The sequence below is a fragment of the Filicampus tigris genome, chromosome 11, assembly GCF_054856515.1.
Source record: "Filicampus tigris isolate MCC_2025a chromosome 11, RoL_Ftig_1.0, whole genome shotgun sequence".
In the NCBI taxonomy this organism is placed as follows: domain Eukaryota; kingdom Metazoa; phylum Chordata; class Actinopteri; order Syngnathiformes; family Syngnathidae; genus Filicampus; species Filicampus tigris.
In genome coordinates this window covers 7,010,148-7,029,286 of record NC_141227.1, presented here as the reverse complement: position 1 = coordinate 7,029,286, position 19,139 = coordinate 7,010,148, and the positions used below count along the sequence as shown (strand labels likewise).

General features: G+C 40.6%; 1 protein-coding gene across 1 annotated transcript in view; it reads right to left on the bottom strand.

Annotated features, from left to right (window-relative positions):
- The window catches only part of LOC147139568 (gamma-aminobutyric acid receptor subunit pi), a 55,878-nt gene extending 37,560 nt beyond the window's left edge, over window positions 1–18,318 (bottom strand). Inside the window, exons 1-2 of the mRNA XM_086045782.1 lie at window positions 18,008–18,318; window positions 4,800–4,892 (exon numbers count right to left, since the gene is read on the bottom strand). Of these exons, the coding sequence (XP_085901908.1) occupies window positions 4,800–4,852 (53 nt within the window). The 5' untranslated portion in view covers window positions 4,853–4,892; window positions 18,008–18,318. The remainder of the gene's footprint in view (window positions 1–4,799; window positions 4,893–18,007) is intronic.
- Window positions 18,319–19,139: the final 821 nt, after the last annotated feature.

Sequence of the window (19,139 nt, the reverse complement as noted above, 5' to 3'; positions counted from 1 at the left end):
TGCAGCTGAAAAATATCCAAATGTTGTTGATCACGTGTAGATCTAATTTTCACAGCCTGTAAACGGTGGATTTAGGCATTCGGTGTCATTTTTAAGGGCAATCAAGACATTATTTCTTCAAAATTAAATGTCTTATTTTAAGGATCTGCGGAAATTCTGGCTATACTGTAACAACTGAAACTAACGAATACTGGATGCAGTATGCTACATCTTTAGCAAAGCTGTCTCTTGGAGCAATTCCATTAATTATTTATTTAGCACAAACTAAGCTTGCATGCACAGATTCATTGAGCTCCAGGGTGCAATTAATCGTGCAAGTCTAAATCGCTGGTGCTTTGGCCAAGATAATCAATTCCATGAAAATACTTTGTAGTGTTGTTTTAATTAAATAATACGAGCCAACGATCTTATTTATCTTTTAGTAGCGAGATCATGTGGAAAATGTACTTTAATAAGGAAACAGAAGCACTGCAGGCCTACAAATAGATTATGTTATACCATGCTGCTCCTTCATTTATATAGTGACAATTTTTATTTTATTTGCAGTCTTTCAGGCTTCTCTGCCATGAAGAAAAATACTTATTCAAGGCTAAAACCGCTTCCAGACCAATACTTACTCTCATACACCAAATGTTTGCATGCTCCGTATAAATGAAACGTAATGAGTAATGATATAAATGAGTTCGCGGCATTTACAAGTTGTTGAACTATTAATATCGTAAAATTATTTGTTTTTAATCTACACCGACCAGCCACAAATCTGTAATCATGCGTGCAATATAATGATATTAACATAAAAGATATATAAAATAGTCCACTTCTACCAAGATAATAAAGTTCAATTTTAACTCACACTGTCAGCAACTTGTTAATTGGATCATACAGTATGTTAATTGTTGTAGTTGAAGTCTCCATTAGTGTAGATCTACCAAAGTCTAAAGGGGATTGAAAAAGCCTCTGATCTTTATAATGGTGGTGGCAGCAGCGTTGTATAATCTCACTTTATACAATGTGCTCTCCGTTCTGAGGTCATGTTATTATTTGTATTGTGCCCCCATGCAGTGTTTTGAGGTGATGACAAGTTGCATTCAGTCAGTGAGTACACAATGAACCCTGTTGTTTGAAGCTTTCAATATAAAGGAATAGCGAGAAAATATTAATCTCAATGAAACCATGCCTAATCGCTTTGGAAGATTACAATGGCAGATAATCCCAACAGCGGAAAGATATTGTTCCAGATAGGGGATCTGCAATTAAGGCTGATGAATATGGAAAAGGGGGTTCGGTCAGCATTGAATCAGCAATGAATGGAAAAGTTAAACCACAGATTAGTTTAAATTAAGATGAGGCAATTTACTTCTACTTTTGCAGTAAAAGAGAAACAAAACCCATTAAGAAAGTACTTTGGCCCTGAGGGTCACTGGAAAAATGAATCAATTTAAAATCTTTATTTTATCTTTAGATTGCATATATAAATGTTTAGCTTTAGCTGGAATGTTACTTTTGAGTTAAGTACACCATCCATCCATCCATACATCCATCCATCCATCCATCCATCTCCTATACCACTTACCACTTAACACTATTGTACTTGTCTTTTTGACTAGCACTTCTATCTATTGGCTATTATGAATTAAGCGTTAACTTCACATGCAGAATGGAATATCAGTAGTGAAGTGGTATACTGTCTTGTAAAATGATAAACTCTTCAAATCAAATCATATGAATTTTAATGCATGGCATGTTCTGTTGTTAAGAGATTCAAAAGTTAATAATTATATATATATATATATATATATATCGTCCTTCATCTGTTTGTTTAGGTAGTACAACAGCCCGAAAGATTTTTTTATGAACTCAAATTGATGAAATTACTCAAGGCAAGAAAGCTAACAGCAAGATGCTCTGGAAAACACTCTCAAAAGTATCTGAATGCTGTGCCAGACAACGAAGCCTATCTCAACCCCCACATGTACAGAATTTGCATTATTTTAACTCATGCAGCATTAAAGTGACAACATACAATATACTCAGGGAACTCAGGGAATAACAATGCTCAGATGCCATTAGGGCAATCATAGAATATGGAACAGTACGGATGAGGAGAAAATTAAACAAAAGGATGATAGCACTTGCCTTTGTGTCTATTTAGAATTTCTTGTCTTCATCTTCACAATGAAGTAAGATCATTCAAATAGTCCATTCGTGCCTCAGTGAGTGTGTTGTAGTAGATGAATGGATGACTTCCATGACCATTTATGTCACATGAATTTTTGTAAAAAGGCAACAAGGGGCTTGGGGTATTTCTCATACTGTCAAGGTCACATAGGTCGTCGCCATGTGTGTTTATAAAATGAGTTGTAGTCCATTTGTATTCCACTGCTCGAGGGAAACTTATCATTCATGATTGCATTAAAGCTGTCCAGCCGCGGATCCGAGCACCATTGTGTGTTTGCTTATGGACTCTGTCATCCTGCAGATTAGTTTTCCGGGGTCTTTATACGAAACAATGCATATAATTGTAATAAGGTACTGTCTAAAAAAAAGTCATTTAAAATATGCTGGTTCGAGAAGTCAAAATTAATAAAAGCGGGTTGGGAAAAAAACCTCCTATCACAGACCTGACAGGAAAAACAGATTTTTTAATCTTTGGTAGTGTGTGTTTTTATTTCTTGGATGAACTGTGAAAGTTGAAAGTGAAAGCTCACCAATGGTATATGGAGCTCAGACACAGTGAGAAAGAGGTGTGTACAAATGTCGCCACAAATGTCGTCACAAATGTGACGCAAAATATCCCATCATCCCCATGAGACCTGTGCTGGTGTGTCTGTGTATCCGATCTGCGCATGCCTAATCAGATGTGCTCAACAGCATCATGAATGTATTAATGGAATTTTAATGTTCACGCTCTGAAAACTGGAGTTGATTGTCAGTGTGGAGTGAGCCTTGATTGTTCACACAGAAATGATACAGCCACTTCCCACTAGGGCTGGGCAATATGGCCAAAAATTCATATCATGGTATCAATTGCATCCCTTCATGATAACAGTATATCCTGTATCATGACAAAATTAAGGGTAAAATATATTTAATAATAATTTAATGAATGAATCATTTCTGACTAGGTTAATAAAAACTTCATTAAATAAATATCGGTATGGATGACGGACGACACGGTGGTCGACTGGTTAGCACGTCCACCTCACAGTTCAGAGGTCGTGGGTTCGATCCCGGCCCTGGCCTCCCTGTGTGGAGTTTGCATGTTCTCCCCGTGCCTGCGTGGGTTTTCTCCGGTTTCCTCCCACATTCCAAAAACATGCATGGTTAGTTGATTGGACTCTCTAAATTGCACCTAGGTGTGATTGTGAGTGCGGATGCTTGTTTGTCTCTGTGTGCCCTGCGATTGGCTGGCAACCAATTCAGGGTGTCAGCTGGGATAGGCTACAGCACGCCCGCGACCCTTGTGAGGATAAGCGGTATCGATAATGGATGGATGGTAAGGATGACATTGTGCAATCTCTAGTCAGAAATAAATGTTATCCCTCCCTAGTGCAAAATAGTGCAAAGAAAAAAAACAACGAGGCTGATAATTTAAAAGAAAACTTTCTTTTAGTTTTCTCTATCTCTTTCAAATTACTGAGCCCATAGATTAATTAGCCTTTACTGATTCTGTTTTCAACTGTTGTAAAGAAAGCAAGTATTTTCAAAGTGATCAATCAAATGTCAAACATCCAAATGAACAACCAGCACTTAAAATAACAAATAATGCTGCCGGTTGATTGGTTTGGATAGTTAACACAGAGTATTTTAGGTTTCTGTTTTGTGCAATGTACTTCTTTTACAAATGTATTCTCTGGCATGCTATTTTTCAATTTCATACATTTATTATTTCTGATGAAAAAAAAAACTAATTTCTCCATCCATTGTGGGAATAATAAAAGTTGTTATATTTTAAAGTGGACGTCAACCCCAAAATTTACTTTGCAAGAATATGTTTTATGCAGCCCCACTAGTTGAAACACGGCTGATTCTGATTAATATTGCATTTGTAGAATATAATAGGTAAAATCCATCTGTTTTTGTCCATCTCCAGGGGGATATTTTCCTACTTGCTATTGATTGAAAATGAGATCACAGTTGCTCAGGGCTCAGATAATGACCAATCACGACTCGGGTTCAGAAAACAGGTGATGTGCTGATTAGTGACTTATGCTATGTAGACACCGGATACAAAGAAACGTTTTGCCTTCACATCATATTTAGCTACATTAGCTATCCAGCCGAAGCTTGTAAGTGGCAGAGGCTTCGCAAAATAGTGTGCAACAGGCATTCCCAATACAAAAAGTGGAAAACAGCAAGGTTGATAGAATTTTCATTTCCGTCACATTGAGCAGTGCGCACGGAAGTTATGCTGTGGCCACGAGATCAGACCCTGTCTGCCTGCACCTCGATCAAATTCACCAAAATGATGTAACACCACCTGCGCCACAACTTAAGACCTGCTTTCAGTTGTTCCAAAGTTTAGTCTACTTTCAGCAACCAACAGTCAGAGAAAACACCCTCGGTCCATGGGAACTCCTAGGATGGCGCCGTGCCATTTGGAAAATTCCCAAATGCACTAAACTAGGCTTCAACCGACATGAAAATCAAGATGCTGCAGTTTTAACACCCTAGTGCACGTGTGCTGGCTACAAAAAAATATCCCATTATGGTTCTTGCCTGAAACATAATAAACACAAACATAAGTTTGTGTTTGTAAAATCCAGCGATGTTATTTCTTCTTTTGTAAGCAATCTTACCTGCTAATGAGGAGCACGGAGAACAGAGTCCCTGCAGATACAAATAGACCCATGGCTGCAGAGGATGTGAAGAGGCTGAGTAGTGTCTGGGATCTGGAATAAGAAAAAGCAGATAATACCATGCAAGTTAGTATGATGCAAGACTTGATAGATTGTGTTGCCTTTTAAATTAATACCGTTTTCTGCAGCTAAAAAATGATGCAAGAAAGTGTTTGTGCCTAACAACAGACTTAAAAACCCCACAGCTATTCCAAAACAAATTCAGATGCCAGGCATCACGGATAGTCTTGCCGATTGCTCAAACTATCGTCAAATATACAGTATTTTAGCTCATATGAAAGAAGGCAATGGCCCCTGGCTGTCTGATGACCTCAAAAGACCCTCTATCTTTATGGCTGCAGCTTATACAGCAGTGAGATACTATGGGGGGCATGCCTTTGGGATATTCCCTTTAAAGCATAATGACATCTTGTTAATGACTTCTCCCTGTGAAGACTGCGTGGCTCAAAGCCACAGCCACGACTTGGTTAAAAAGCAAAAAGGAGCTGTGCAATTTCCGCCAAGTGGGTGTCTTTGTTTCTGTCATCTCTCAGAAGTCGAAGATGAAAGTAATCCGAAAACCTTCTGAGACTTGCAGGCTCACCACTTGGACTGACTCCTGCGGAAGGCAAATTCAGGAAAGGTAATATTGACAGATGTTACGTAATGTTGTTGAATGTACATATATCACAACTACAGATTACATGTAAGTAGACAAACAACCATTTACACCCACATTTACACTCCCCAAAAATGTAGAGTCTTCAATTAACAATCCGTGCAAGAATTGTGAGTTAAATTGACTAAAATGGTCCAATTCCAAAACGTTTTCCGACAAATGAGTCCTCTTGTGACTGAGGGGGACGTATCACATACAGTCACAGGTGCAAGGCGGTCCCCAATTGCCCACGTCACACACGTGGTCGACTACATCATCCGAACTTGCATCTTAACTGTATAAACATTCTTTGCGCACGCCAATCTAATCTCTCGGGCTACAGTGAGTCAATTTCTTCTTCCACAATGTCAAGCATTTGTGCGCTTCCAGCACCTATATTAATGGTAATGAAGGGAGTCTCTTTGGTTGGCCAGGAGTCAGCTGCATGCCATCTCACAACAGCGCACAATGACGTAAATGCCAAGTTACGCCCAATTCTACCTGTGCAAAGTGTTGGAAAATACCAAAAGAAACCAAAAGAAACCAAAAGAAAGAAAACTCCACCTGTGCGCACAGTTAGATTGCACTTTGCAATAGACTTGCACTGGGCTTGAAAATCCCTGTGTGTATCCCGCCATTGTTAAATTTGTTTACCCGAAATTTGGACAAACCATATATTAAAATGAACGACTTTAGCAAGATTTCACTGCTTCCATTTCCCATTAGTGTCTCTGTATTACAGTGAAATACAGTGGTTTGGATCCTATTTGTCTGGACTTTTTCTGTTAGCCTAGGTTCCTCTGAGTCCCGCTCTGCCCCTCTATCGTATGGTGTTCCACAGGGTTCCTTTTTGGGGCCATTGTAGTTCGCTTTGTATTTGCTGCCCCTTGGTTCCATCCTTCAAAAACATGATATTTTCTTCCACTGCTGTGCAGACGACTGTCAAATCTATATCCCGCTGAGCAAAAAAAGACGCATTCTCCATAAGACCACTTTTGTCCAACCTCAAAGACTGAATGTCACTGAATTTCTTAAATTTCAATGAAAAGAAAACAGAAGTTATGGTGTTTGGTCGCAGTGGCTCATCTACATCCCACCACTTTGACCTGGGCCCCCTGGCTTCATATCTACAGTAAAGCCAACAGTCTTAAACTTGGGTTTTAAAATGGACAGTGATCTTAAATTGGACCAGCAAATCAGCGCTGTTGTAAAGTCGCGCTTCTTTCACCTTAGACAGCTGGCTAAGGTAAAACCCCTCCTTTCTCATCAGCACTTAGAAACAGTCATCCATGCCTTTGTTACATCTCGGCTAGATTACTGTAATGCACTTTATTTTGGAGTCAGCCAGTCCTCTCTCAAACGTCTCCAGTTGGTCCAAAATGCTGCTGCCCGCCTACTAACTGGAGCTCGGAAGATGGACCACATTACACCGATTCTGGCCTCCCTTCACTGGCTCCCAGTACATTTCAGGGTTCGATTTAAGATTCTCCTATTTGTCTATAAATCATTAAATGGCCTGGCCCAGGCGTACCTCTCTGAGCTCCTCCACTCCTAGGCACCATCTAGCAGCCTCAGGTCTGCGGACCAGGCGCTGCTCGAGACTCAAAAGGGGATCGCGCCTTTCGGATGCCGGTCCTTCCCTTCGGAATGACCTCCCATTGGATTTTAGGCAAGCCCCCTCTCTGTCCACTTTTAAAACCCAGTTGAAGACACGTTTCTATTCTCTGGCTTTTGATCCGACCTAAGACCTGAAAGGTTGGCTCTTTTCCGGTGTCTATTGTGTATAGTGTTTGTTGATTTATTGATTCCACTTGTTGTATTATGGCTACAGTGGTACTCTTTTCATGTTCATTTTGTATGAACATCTCTTCATACAAAATTTTCAAGTTACGATACGCCTCAACAGGAAAATATTGACTCTTGTTACGAAAGAAATTTCAAGATACGAAAGGTAAAAATACAGTATGGGCTGCTCGCAGCTCCGGAGTTTCCTGAATGCAACATACTTATAGCTTCTCTGCCATTGGCTGACCTAGCATCTTCCTGGCATCCCATTGGCTAAGAGGGACCTCTACCGTATGTGTCTATGCGTGCAGATAGATAGATAGATAGATAGATAGATAGATAGATAGATAGATAGATAGATAGATAGATAGATAGATAGATAGATAGATAGATAGATAGATAGAGAGATAGAGAGATAGATAGATAGATATTTCTATGCAGCGTCTTCGTCATTCGCCCCTCGGGCCATGAGGTGTTCCGATAGTTTTACGTGAATTAGACACGAGGAAAAGAAAAAAAGGAGAAAATCTGTCCATACAAACAAAGCAAGAGAAAATAGAAAAGTATGAAAGGGGGATGCGTTTGGTTGATCTCGCCAAAGAATATGACCGTAATATATCGACAGTCGCCACGTTATTAAATCAGTTCTTTACAAAACGCCAGGCAAAAACCACTTCTGAGAGAGAACATGAACCAAAGAGGGCAAAAAGCGATTAGGACAGCAATTAATTAAAAGGTAAACAACCATCATTTTTATTCTTTACTCTATACTTTGTTTTTTTACATTATATACAACGCTCATTTATTGTGCAATAATCTAATTGTTACATGTTTTGATGCATAAAAATGCATTATAAAACATTTATGTTTCAATATTGGGGGGCTTGGAATGGATTAGGGCATTTACAAATGAAAACGCATCTCTACTTACAAAATTTTCTATTTAAGAAATTTCTTCCAGAACCAATTAATTTTGTCAGTAGAGGTACCACTGTATTTTGTTCTTTTTATGTAAAGTGCTTTGTTACAGCTCTATCTTTTGTGAAATGGGCTATACAAATAAAATTGTATTGTATTGTATCGTATTGAAATGCTTGTGCCTGAGGTTAATTAATTAACTAACTATTTAATTAATTATTAACTAATTAACTTATTTGAGAAAAACATGCCCCCGGTTTAAACTGCCCTTCAAACACATGATGTCAGCCTATTTAATGAAGAACAATACTGTATGCTGAACTGCGAAGGTTATTTTTAATTTTTATTTATTTTATTAGTGTTTGAATCATTTAGATACTTTTTTTAAGGTATAATTGTCCAAATGCTCGGAATTTCCGCTTCTCAATAATACATATGATCCAATTTCTGCAGTCTTCCATGAATGTCAAGTGATTATCTTTGTGTTGGATGAAAATAAAATATTTGCTTTTAGTTTGGTAAGCAATGATCAATGTTTTGGGATAGAAACGTTTTTAAAGCTGATTCATTGATTAGTCGACAAAATAGTGTAAAGTTTAATCGATTATGAAAATAACATTTAGTTGCAGCCAGGGGTGTGCTGGTCATCGGGAATTTCGGGAAAATGTGTTCAGTGTCTATTTCCGGGCTGTTTGAACCATCTGACGGCCGCCCCACGACCCTCGTTTTCGATTAACTTTCGTTGTGTGACGTCCGCGGTACGAACCCCAACCTCCCTCCCCACCCCATACACACACCTCCCACCTCCACCTCCCCGACATCTATTATGTATAGGCACATGACGGCCGCCGTCCCATCCCTGGCCGGCAAAGAATATTCCCGGGCTGAATCTTGGTCCCAGTGCGTCCCTGGTTGCAACTCTTATTCTTGTATTTCAGCTCGAACTGAGGTACGTGCCCAACCGAGTGAGCTTCCCCAGAGTTATATCGCAAAGGCTGCAAAAATCAATATGGTGGAGGCAGCTCAATACTGCACACTGTACATAGTCAAACAATGCAGGAGAGAGTGACATTAGCTTTGGAGAAACCTTTACGAAGCTTGACACATAGTTTGAAATCAATATTTGTGTAATAGACCAATACATAATTAATTATCCTCCACCTTGACTCAAGGATAAGGACTATACAAATCTGCATTTGTTCTATTTTTACACCAGAGTGCATCATGTGTGATAAAAGACAGCTACACATACAATGGAGTCCATAAAAAGCTATAATTGATAGTAAAGATGATGGAAAATAACAACAAGCGGCTGACTGTAATGATTCATTCGAACATTATCTTTATTTCTTATTAACGAGGCGAGAGACAAGGCACACCCTTCACTGGTTGCCAGCAAATAGCAGGGCACATACAGACAAATAACCTTTCACATTTACCCCTATGGACAACTTTAAGTCTTCAACTAACAAAACATGCAAGCTTTTGAAATGTGGAAGGAATCCAGAGTACCCAGGTAAAACCCAAGCAAGAATAGGTAGAACGTGCATTTTTGCGCAGAAAGGACAGATCAGATATACGAAGCCTAAACCTTGGAACTGTGGTGCAGACATGCTAACCCCTCGACCAACGTGCTGCCAGAATACAGAATGTATTATAGCATTCTTCAAACAATTCATAAAATACAGATTTATCTTGATAATCGGCATTTTGCAAGTTTTATCCCAATGCCAGAAAATTACCAAACGATATCCTGACATGTCGATAAGACAACCTGAGATAAAATCCTTTGAAACTTTTTTTTTTATTTGGGGGGTGGTCTAGTGAAAGTTTAGTCGGAATCGAAATTAGAGGCAGACCGACCTATAGTATATACTATTTTTTTACCCCCAGAAAAAATGACGAATGACGGAAGGGTACCCACGCTGCAGATAGATGACGAATAATTGTCGATGCTCAATTTGTAGTAAAATGCCCAGCTATGCTAATTAATATTGTTTTGTGGAATATGAGTTAATATGAGCAAAGTCCACCCATTTTTAGCCATCTCATTGGCTTTTGTCACATCGATCCATCTATCCATCCATCCATCCATCCATTATCTGCCGCTTATCCGAGGTCGGGTCGCGGAGGCAGCAGCTTCAGCAGGGAAGCCCAGTCTTCCAGAGGGATCCCAAGGCGTTTCCAGGCAAGCTGGGAGACATAGTCTCTCCAGCGTGTCCTGGGTCGCCCTCAGGGCCTCCTACCGGTGGGACACCTCACCGGGGAGGCGGCCAGGAGGCATCCTAAACAGATGCCCAAGCCACCTCAGCTGGCTCCCCTGGACGTGGAGGAGCAGCATTGTCAACTCAATCCCTCCCGGATGGCCGAACTTCTCACCCTATCTCTAAGGGAGAGCTCAACCACCCTGCGGAAGAAAACCATTTTGGCCGCTTGTATTCGAGATCTTGTTCTTTCGGTTATGACCCACAGCTCATGACCATAGGTGAGGGTAGGTACGTAGATCGACCAGTAAATCGAGAGCTTCGCCTTTCGCCTCAGCTCCTTCTTCACCACGACAGACCGATACAGGGTCCGTATCACGCCTTATGCTGCACCGATCTGCCTGTAGGTCTCCCGTTCCATCCTACCCTCACTCGCGAACAACACCCTAAGATACTTTAACTCCTCCACTTGGGGCAGAATCTCATCCCCGACCTGGAGGGGGCACTCCACTCTTTTCCGACTGAGGACCATGGTCTCAGATTTGGAGGTGCTGATTTTCATTCCAACAGCTTCACAATCGGCTGCGAACCTCTCCAGTGAGAGTTGGAGGTCGCGACTTGAAGAAGCCAACAGCACCATATCACCTGCAAAAAGCAGAGATGCAATACTGAGGCCACCAAACCGGACCCCCTCAACACCTCGGCTGCCCCTTGAAATTCTGTCCATAAAAGTTATGAACATAATCGGTGACATAGGGCAGTCTAACCCAGTCCAACCCTCACCGGAAACAAATCCGACTTACTGCCGAAAATGCCGACCAAACTCTGACATCGGTGGTACAGGGACCGAACAGCCCTTATCAGGGGGCCTGGTACCCCATACTCCCGAAGCACCCCCCAAAGAACTCCCCGAGGGACACGGTCGAACGAAATTCTCCCAGTTCACAAAACACATATAGACTTGTTGGGTGAACTTCCATGCACCCTCAAGGACCCTGCTCGGGACATTTGAGGAGGCTAAACTCCCACCCCCGCCCCACATCGGTCCACTGAAAATAAAAGTTGCTCAAGGCTCAGATAACGACCAATTACGGCTCACCTCTTTTATGAAGTTGAGCCACGATTGGTCGTTATCTGAGCCCTGAGCAACTATGATGTCATTTTCAGTCGACAACAAGTGGCAAAAAAGCCGCCCCCTGAGATGGATTTTCCTGCTTAACTCATATTCCAACGCAATATTAATCAGAATGCCATGTTTTGACTAGCGGGCCAGCATAAAACATATTCTTTTTAATAATTTTGGGGGGTTCACTTCCAATAGCAGGTTCAAGAAAATCACCATTGAATACATTTGATGAAATAACTGATCCGTTTAACAATTTTATCTTCAAGCAAGGCAGTTCACAATGTCAAATGCATTAACAGCCGAAATAGTTGACAAGAAGCAACCAAATACACAGACAGTGACAAACAAGATTAGCTGGTCTAATAAAAACACAATTTCATGCAAAGGAAACCAGACATCACCACTTGATTTATACCAGAGGCTTGGTGGCGGAAGGAGCGGAGGAGCCAAACAGCCCTGAGTAAAACCTTATTGGACATATGAGGAGACTTCTACATATCCGTCCACTTCAATTCCCCTACTTAACAAAGTTGGAGGTGATGTGAAGAAAAGGAATGGGAGCAAATGTCTCGATCTCTGTGAAGTGTGTAACGTCATTCCCAAAAAGACTGAATTAGCTGCAAATGGTTCTTTTCCTCACTGGATGAGGAAAATGAATAAATGGTTGACTTTAGCATGAGACTACAACACACTCTTAGATGACTCAGTTAATTATTTCTGATTATCCTAAACAGTCTAATACAATTGCCTGTTGGATTCACAAACCTAACCCAATGCAATGTCGTGCCTAGTCTTTCCAAGGATAAATAAGATTCAGCAAGAGGTCGAGCTCAGTCCACATTATTTTTTTTAATGTATTAAGGCGTCACGAATTCCACTGGCAATGCCAACATTTCAGAAACATTCTTGAAATGTATAAATGCAGAAGAAACTGGAAATGTGTGTAATTCCTCAACATGACAAGAATCCTGTCATAATTCAAGTGCCTTTGTGAAGTAAATGTTCCTTATATTGTCTCCATGGTGTGTATACGTGCGTTTAGAATTTATTCCACTTAGACTCCCCTTCTTTCAAGAAGAAATGGCTGCGTCCACCAATTAAGGAAAAACGTCAAGTGCATTTTAACTTGAACATTCCAGGTGGACCACAGACAAGTCAGGTAAGCTATAATATAGTTATGGTTGCTCTAGTCTATGTTTAATATGTTCAAATGGTCAGTCAATTGTGACAAATTATGTGAAGTAGCAGTCATACTGCTGCTAGTATTTTTTGATATTGAGGGGTTATAAATCAGGGCTCAGATTCAGAGAACAGGTCAGCTGTGATTGGTCGTTGTAAGCAGTTGTGATGTCATTTTCAGTCGACAGAAGACAAAATGGCCACCCCCAGAGATGGCTAAAAACAAGTGCATTTTGCGACTTAATTTATATTCCACAAACACAAAATTAATCAGAATGCTGTGTTTCAACTACTGGGCCTGCTGGGAACATATTCTTGAAAAAAATATGCTCGGGTTGACTTCCGCTTTAAATGTCCCGTATATTGACTATCAACTCTTGCAAATACAGAAAACTGCAATCTACCGATCCTGTAATAATAAGATGCTTTTTAGTAAAGCTTTGGATGGCAATCGATTGTCAATAACGACGGACACACACAGGTTGTCAGCTCAATGTATTTTACTTGTATACTTGCTCGAACATACATTGCTGGTTCTTAAACAGTGATAGCACATTACAGCGCTCATAAATGGATACTCTCGGTACTACACATGACAGATCCTAGATCAGATAAAGCGTCAATCTCAGAACAAGCGTCAATCACTCCACCTGTCATGTAAGGACTTCTCTCTGGCTGCGCAAAAGGACAGAAGACTGCTTGAGTCAGTCAAAAGCAGCCAAAAGTATCCATGGAAAAATACATTTGGTGAGTCACACTGCTCTTTTACATTTCAGATTTCTTACACCGGTTTTTTGATGAAAAGAGCCAAATTGTGGTTTCATATAAGATTTCATATGACATGACATATCATCGCTGTCCTGTGAAAAACACTGTGAATTTTTTTGTTTTTGTTCTTATTTTTATGTGAATGTGATTTCCGCATTAACGTGAAAATTAGAAAAAAATCCCATATTCATACATCATGCTCACACCACCTTGGCACCGTGCACCTGTCCCTTATTTAGGAGTGAGAAAGTTGGCAACCCTATGCAGAGAAGTACTCAAAGTAACAGAACATGACATGTTTGTCACAATCACTTCACCCCACGACAACACATAACAATAAAACACCCATGACCCAGTTCATTTATATACTGTATACTGTATTGCAGAGCTGCATGGGCATTTTACTAAAATTTCACGGACCGTTTATTGCCTTCCGCCTACAGCCGGGGTACCCTTCTGCCGTCCGTCTATCGGGCCGGACCAAATATAATCGCCTATTATTTTAAACGGGCTAGCGTTTCCGACTACCGACTTCGACAAACTACCACTAGCACCCCACTGCTGGGCGCGGCCGGACTAAATGCGTCTCCGTTTAGGACCTTTTTGGATCTTTATGGACATTTGAGGACATTTGAGGAGGCTAAACTAACCCCTACCCCTCCGCCCCCCCCTCCCAAAAAAATAAACCTCCGCCCTCCCAGCTGAACCTTCTGCCACCCCCAGGTAAAACTGTCTAGAACCGCCTGTGTATTTGTTGTTGTTGTGGTTGTTGGTAGCTGCTATGTTGCTAGTGGCGCTTATGCTATAAATCTACTGAGTTGATTAGTGTTAGCTTTCACAGCCCTCACTAAAATGACACACAAGTTAATACATTATTATTTTTGCATTTTCACTGCATTAAAAATATTGCTTAAAGTCAGAATTTTCCATCTCTACTGTTTACTTACACCATTTTCTATTCCAATCAGACTCCACATACAAAAAACACTATCTGTGCCCATGCTCTAAATAAAGTAACTGTTGTCGATGAAGCAGCACTACAGCAGTACCATACAGTAGCATATCATTCACAAAATGTTATTTTAATTTGGTGGTATTCATGCATAAATTGATAATGATAGTGTTTTTGTTTTCATGTAAAAGGAGATTTGGATGTCCAAGGCTTAGAACCACTGGCAAAGGATGATGCATTGCTCTCACCCTTAATCAAAAGGGACTTTTTTTTTTAAGATCCTCAGCATCCCCATATATATGCCTTAGCCACATTTCTTTGACACGTAATCCTTGAAAACGAAAGCCTGGGGGAGACCTTTTTTTCTGAAGAAGAATCTGGACACTTTGACATTTTAGACTTAAAATACCAGAAGGATTCGTGCCGTTGTGACACAGCTCTACTTCAAACAAACCTGTGGTGCCCTGTATGATGATTTTACTGCATGTAAGTGCCAGAAAGTGAAGTGTATATGGCCTCCGCCTGACATCATTTATGTGCTTGGTGTAATTCTGAGCTCCGCATTCATCTAACACTGAGTAGGCTAATGCTCACATTCATCTAAATGTAGGTAAAGAAAACAAGCAGGTTAGGGCATAATTTACGTTTGTAGATGGATGAGATCCATCCATCCATTCATCCATTTTTTGCAACGCTTGCCCTCTTTAGAGTCACGAATAAGATGGAGCCTAAAGTGAGAGGTGGGATACATCTTGGTTGGTCACACTCACTGTGACACGACACCTAATGACAATTATGAGATTTCAATTAACATACCATGCATGTTTTTAGAATGTCGGAGAAAATCGCAGTTCCCAGAAAAATACAAGCAAAACACCAGTAGACCATGAAAATAAGGGCCTAAGATGAAATTCTAAATATTTCGACTGTGTGACTTATGAGCAAACTTTACTGTGACTGCCTATGAATAAAATGCAGTGTCTTCATTAGGCCGATTTTAGGGGGTCTTCAGCCACCCTAAGATAATTTTAAGCCCCTCTAAATAATTTTGTGTTTCAAAAAAAACATGCACACTGTTGTCGTATTCATGAATGAAATACAATGACATCCAACATGCATATCTGCGCAGCTCAGTAAGTGTCCACCTTCAACCTGGATCAAATTTACCAAAATTGCATGACACCATCTGTGTCATGACATATTGCTGGCTCCAGGAGGCGTAAAGTTTCGTTTACTTTCAGCCACTAAATTGTCAGGTGTGCCAGGGTGTGTGTAAAATCAAACGCTCTCCGTCCGCCAGAATGGTGCTGAGCCGTCTGCCAAATGGCCAAGCATGCTAAATGAGGTTTGCACTGGCACAAAAATCAAGATGCACCAGTTTTTATGGTCGACCAAAGCTACGAATATAGAGTCCTATTTTTATATGTTGCTGATAGGCAGTCTCATATTATTTCCTCCCACACATGATAGCAATTGAGGAGCTGTTCCTAATTTAGTGACCAGCAAATTGATATGTTTATTTACTGATCTTTAAACACATCCTAGGAGTTCTAAGGAGTCCTCGGAGTTCATTGGTGCACACGCGCTCCTGATAATGAGCCAGGAGAGTAACGAGAGAGTTACAATGTGGTTGCTCCATAAAGTGTGTCAAATTTGTTTACAAGCGCATATCAGTAGTGTGCTTCATTTAACAGACATGTACTTGGCTGACCTTATGCAGAATCAACTAAATTGGCCATTTTTTCCCTCTTAGCATGGTGGAGTCTCATAATAACGTCCACTGTTTACATTTGGTCAGAAAAAGCTGCAAAACACAAATACTCTACAACCAAACTTTATTTTAAATCACTGTCATGTCACTTTCTACACCGCTTATGCTGTAAAAGAGCCTATCCCAGCTGAATTCAGACAAAAGGCAGACTACACCCTGAACTGATCGCCAGCCAGTCGCAGGGTACATACAGAGACGAAAACACCAGTACACCATCACTGAGCAGGAACCGATTCAACGCTGGCCCCACACACGTCAAGCAAATGTACCATTACACCATCAGCGACCTAAATATTTTAAATCTTCATTTTTAAATACCGGTACATACAAGGATTTTTTTTGGGGGGTAGGAATTTTGTTACAGTTTTTAATAGAGAGATTTTTACACCTGCTTTGAAAGAGTTGCAGACACTGTGTTTTTGTTTTTCTGTTTTTTTTTTTTTTTTTACTGTCTTGGTCTTGACGCCGTCTGAGCTTGTCTCAGTCTTGGTCTTGTCTTGGTCTCGGACCGTCTCAACTCCGGAAAGTGTGGGTCTTGTCTTGGGCTCTTTTGAGTTCTGGTCTCAATCAAGTCTTGGTCTCGGATTGCGTGTGTTGAGCACAACACTGCTAGTGATGACCCTAATAAAATCAATTCACCCCAAAAAATAATAATAATAATTGCTGCCACCATTGTGTTTAATTTGTTAATATGCCCTCTATCTAAAAGAAGGAAGCACAATAGCACTTGGAGCTCTGGAGTACTGACGATAACGCTTCCATTTGCCACACAACTCTATTTATGTAAATCACATTCCTCTACCCTCCAGTCCCGGTTTGTGATGGTTGGCCTGCATTGTGATATCTGAAAGCTGGCAGCTGGCAGTTTAGAACCAATGAGTGAACAAAAGCTGTACCAATTAAGTATGCCTTGCAATCTGGATTTGTTCCAAAGATAAAAGGCAATACAAGTGTTAGCATACAAATACTTTGTGAAATTAGAGGATGCCTTAGAGAAATGCAACATAATACTTTATTAGGATAACAGGGTGATTTTCAGCATGGCTTTGCATTGTGGAATTCCAGCAGAATTACTATGAGTTATTCTATCATCTCAGAAATATTTGTGTCATCGAGCCTACATACTGACATATCCAATAACCAGAGATATGACAAATACATTTGATTATATTACGGTTTTATTTAAGAGTAATATGGGTGAGATTAACAGCACTGAGCACTTTGAGGCTCTCACTTCAATTCAGCCGTGACCTTCGCCTTTGTGTAACAATTAAGGGTTGCTCAAGCTTTCTAAGTGTATAACCTAGATTGAACATTTTATTTTTCCTCCAAATGGAAACTGAGTTCTCCCATGCCTTAGAAATCACTGAACGATCAAGAAGCACGCTTGGTTAAGACAAAAACCCGTTCACACCAACAAATACGATGCAAAAACAATGCACCAGTGCACTAAGAGAAATAATTAAAGACAGTCAAGGATGAGACATATACATTAACAAACAGCGCACTCTAACACAGGGCGACAAATGTGTAAGAACGGCAAAAGCCGGTGAGTGATTACGCAGGACTATTTCAGAATAAAGGAAGTTTTAAAAATTGCTCCCATCCTTGAAAGTTCAGACTTCAAATGCCTGCACGCTCTACGCGTCGGCTCGCAGGAGAAAAGAGCAAGCGAAAATAGACAGCTCCGACATGAATTTGACAGGTAAAAAAACATCTTCAAAACGGAGAAGGGAAAATCACATTACAAAAGTGGTACTAATGTCAAGTTAACATATAATAAGATATAGACGATAATTGAACTGTACCTGCCGATGGCTGCGATGTCACATTTTATCGTATCCTTGATTACTGACTTGTGCCATCCGCAATGGAAGAGATCTCCTTCTTGTCTGTGTCCGTGCAGGGGAGACAGTTCTATTAAATTCAGCACCTGCTGATCCGAGCTCACGTAAGAGCGACAGAATAACCGATTGTGCTCAGTCAGCAGATTCCCATATCACTTATGGGCTGGACGTGCTTCTGCGCAATGACGCACGCCGAGGGCATGTGAGCAGAATCTCCAAAAGATGGAATCTAAAATCTGCCATCATGACGACCACATACGTTGTAATTGTTCTCTGTGGATTCAAAAATAGATAAATAACTCAGGGACATTTCCAGTATACACCTCGTTGTCCCAATCAAATGACATGTATGGAGTGACAAAAATAAGACACAATATTAGTTCCGTGCACTCACAACGATTCCCGTCAGCTAAATGAACTATAATTGTAGCCTGAATGAAATGGGTTTCGGCACCCAACATGCACGCTGTGTCATCTATTTTGGTTCTTTGAAGAAATCAAGTGACAATAATCCTGTCAGCACAAATTTAACGCTTGGAAGCAGCACCTGCAGGCTATTATGCTTTCTAATCGGCTGCATTGAGAACAGTCTGCTTTAAGAAAAAAAAAATCAGCAAAATAAGACTCAGGACGAGGTTAAATATTTCCCTGTAACCTCACTTGTTTTCTTGTGTGTAAGATGCACCTAGAACACACCAACATGTCCCAAGGGGGTGGGAGGTCACAATGCAGCTATACTGTTCCAATATTAACTCGTGTGCTTGAACTGTTGAAGCTCAGTTGATAAGGCAGCAAGAGTGCCACAGTGCCACCATTCATAAGGAAGAGAGGTTGCTTGCTCCTTTGTTGGCCAACAGCCTTTGAATTAAACCATGCTCACGAGCAGAATGTTGAATATGCTTCCACCAACAGGGAAGCTGCTCCGTAGCTGACCTCTGACCCGTGGTGGAAATGGGAAAAGGGGGAAAGAGAAGATTGCGTAAGCTGTGCTGTATGTAGGCCTACTACATTTGGCTGTGAATCAAAGATCTTAACAAGGAGCAGTTGAAGTTGGTTTGAAAAGGAATGCTGTGTTCGTGTAGTTGTGATTAAG